The sequence below is a fragment of the Carassius auratus genome, unplaced genomic scaffold (assembly GCF_003368295.1).
Source record: "Carassius auratus strain Wakin unplaced genomic scaffold, ASM336829v1 scaf_tig00215466, whole genome shotgun sequence".
Taxonomy (NCBI): domain Eukaryota; kingdom Metazoa; phylum Chordata; class Actinopteri; order Cypriniformes; family Cyprinidae; genus Carassius; species Carassius auratus.
Window position 1 is genome coordinate 2878 of NW_020528099.1, and position 2271 is coordinate 5148.

The 2271-nt window shown below is 39.0% G+C and overlaps 1 protein-coding gene across 1 annotated transcript; it reads right to left on the bottom strand.

The window, feature by feature from the left end:
• Positions 1 to 528: 528 nt before the first annotated feature.
• On the bottom strand, positions 529 to 1543 carry LOC113094873 (endonuclease G, mitochondrial-like; the record flags this gene model as incomplete). The annotated part of the gene is made up of 1 exon (XM_026260499.1): positions 529 to 1543. A coding segment is annotated over exon 1 (1015 nt), but the record flags the coding sequence as incomplete, so codon positions are not given.
• Between the last annotated feature and the right edge of the window lie 728 nt (positions 1544 to 2271).

Below are 2271 nucleotides of genomic sequence, written 5' to 3' on the forward strand. Positions count from 1 at the left end.
GCGAAATGACAGTGTTTCCATTAACCAGTGTTATATGGCTGAAACGTAACCTTTTGGCTCTCGTGTCATGGCAACAGATTTTGATGGATTTTGTCTTTATATATTCAAAGGAGGCGTATGCATGTATCTTTACAGAAGTAGAGAGCCGCTTCAGAAACGTGTGTCGTGTGTCTAGAATAAACACAAGCATTGACTAGAGTAGCCACAATCAGCTTTAGTGTCCACCGCAGATGTGTGTAGTGTAAAATGTCTAAGCTTTAATGTTAGTGAAAGCCCCTTATACTGAAGAGCAGCCACGTATGAAGTGTTTCTTGGAGGTTATAGTACACTGAAGAATGATCATATGAATTTTTACATACGCCATGTGACCTGTAAATACGAGAAAAAAAAGAAAAAAAAGTTTCCATTGCAGTTTTGGGAATTATTCGATTCGATTATATGGGCATTTTTGCAAAATTGATGCGTTTCTATTAAAGTAGGTGTATTTTCAATTCGCGGTAATGAAAACTTGCCTAATGTTAACATTACGTGACTCTCCATTTCCAGCTTCTCCCCTCAATGTCACCGTCTTTACACAGTCTCTCATGTTTGCATTGGGATGGCGTTGTATGAAGGTCAGCCCAGAGTACTCTTCGATATCTTCAATAGTATTTCCACTATAGTCATCCAAGTTTTTAGATTGTGGTTCCTCATTGGGCATCATATAGCATTCTGGCTCTTCTACTGTCCCATCCGTATTCTCCACAATTATCACCTTAAAGAGGTGAGTTGGGATTAATTTCCCTTCCAAACGGTCAATCTCCTTGTTTTCTTCTGGCAGGTAAAGTGGTCCAGTGTACACATGGACATTGCAGTCCCTGTTTATCTGTAGCCTTCTACAATGCTTCTCCAGTTTCTTCCACATGCCCTGGTTTAATTTCTTATGCTGCGGTATAATGTTGCTGAACAAATAAGTGTCATTATATGCTTCCCGACACCACCTGTGATTGGCAGCTGCAGCCAGATGACCTTTGTGATAAACATCTCCAAATGATTTTATCTTTTTACAGTTGTCCTCTAAAGTTTCCCTGTTCAGTATCTCATACACCCATTCAGCATTATTGGTTTCATTGCTGAATGACATGGTGTAAGATTTTCTTTGTCTTATATCTGTAGCAGATGGAAGACCATCTATTAATTTATAGAGAGAGTCGACATTTTCAACATCTTCTGTAGGTGTATGTTCAGTGCCAAACATTTCTGTGACTGGGATACATATGTAGATGGATTCATCTTCTGGATGATTCTCTGCTTCTTCACTTTCTGATGCACTGGCATCAGTGCTGGACTGGTCATCGGGAGCACCGGGATCTTTCCTAGCGACCTTTCTCCCAGCAGGAAGTCCTGCCCCAGACCGGCCCTGACTGGCACTACTTGTTTGATTGAGACCACTTTTGGTTGATTTGTGATTTGCTCCAGAACCCTTTCTATCTTCTCCAGCAGCTTCCACTGTCTCCAGTTCATCACTACTTTGAGTTGATCTGTCTTCTGGGTTTCGTTTCATGCTTTCTGCTTTTCCACGAGCTTGATTAACATCAACAGTTGACCAAAGACCATCTTCCCCTCCTCCATTCTCTCTTTCAGCTTTTATTTGGTTTGGCTTATCTGTGAAATTCAACTTTTCATGGTTGTCAATGCTTTTCTGCTGCTCACAACATTTAATTATGGTATCCTTATTTTCTTTCATTTTTGGTGTTTTTTCACAAGATTTCTTAGTTTCAGTCGTTGTATCATCATGATCCTCCTGTGCTGGATTTTGTTTACAGCCATCATAAACCAATCTTTTTAACGTCTGCAAAATTATCACATGAGCCCAGTGTTTTCTTTTTTCTGATTTTTTATCCATCCTTTGTGTTTTTCCCCAAGCTCGTTTGATATCATCAGCTGACCAGTAATCACCATACTCATTTTTAATGTCATATTTCTCTTCAATATTGTTTTTTGTTTTACGTAAGCTCTCAAACCTGTTAAAAAATGACAACAAATCTTTAGCTATGTCATCTAAAGTTACATCAGGTGGGTTTCTTCCCCCTTTCTCAAGAGTGGTTTTATTATTTCCATCAGATTCAGAAGTTTGATTTTGTACATTGAAAAAACCCATCGTGATGTGAGACTTAGGAACAAAGTTCAGGAATGAAGCACTTTTGACCAAATCTGCTGTAATTACTTCTTCAGTGTCTTCAAAGATCTTCTCTTCTTCCTGGATAAAATAATGTGAACACTTCTGGTAAG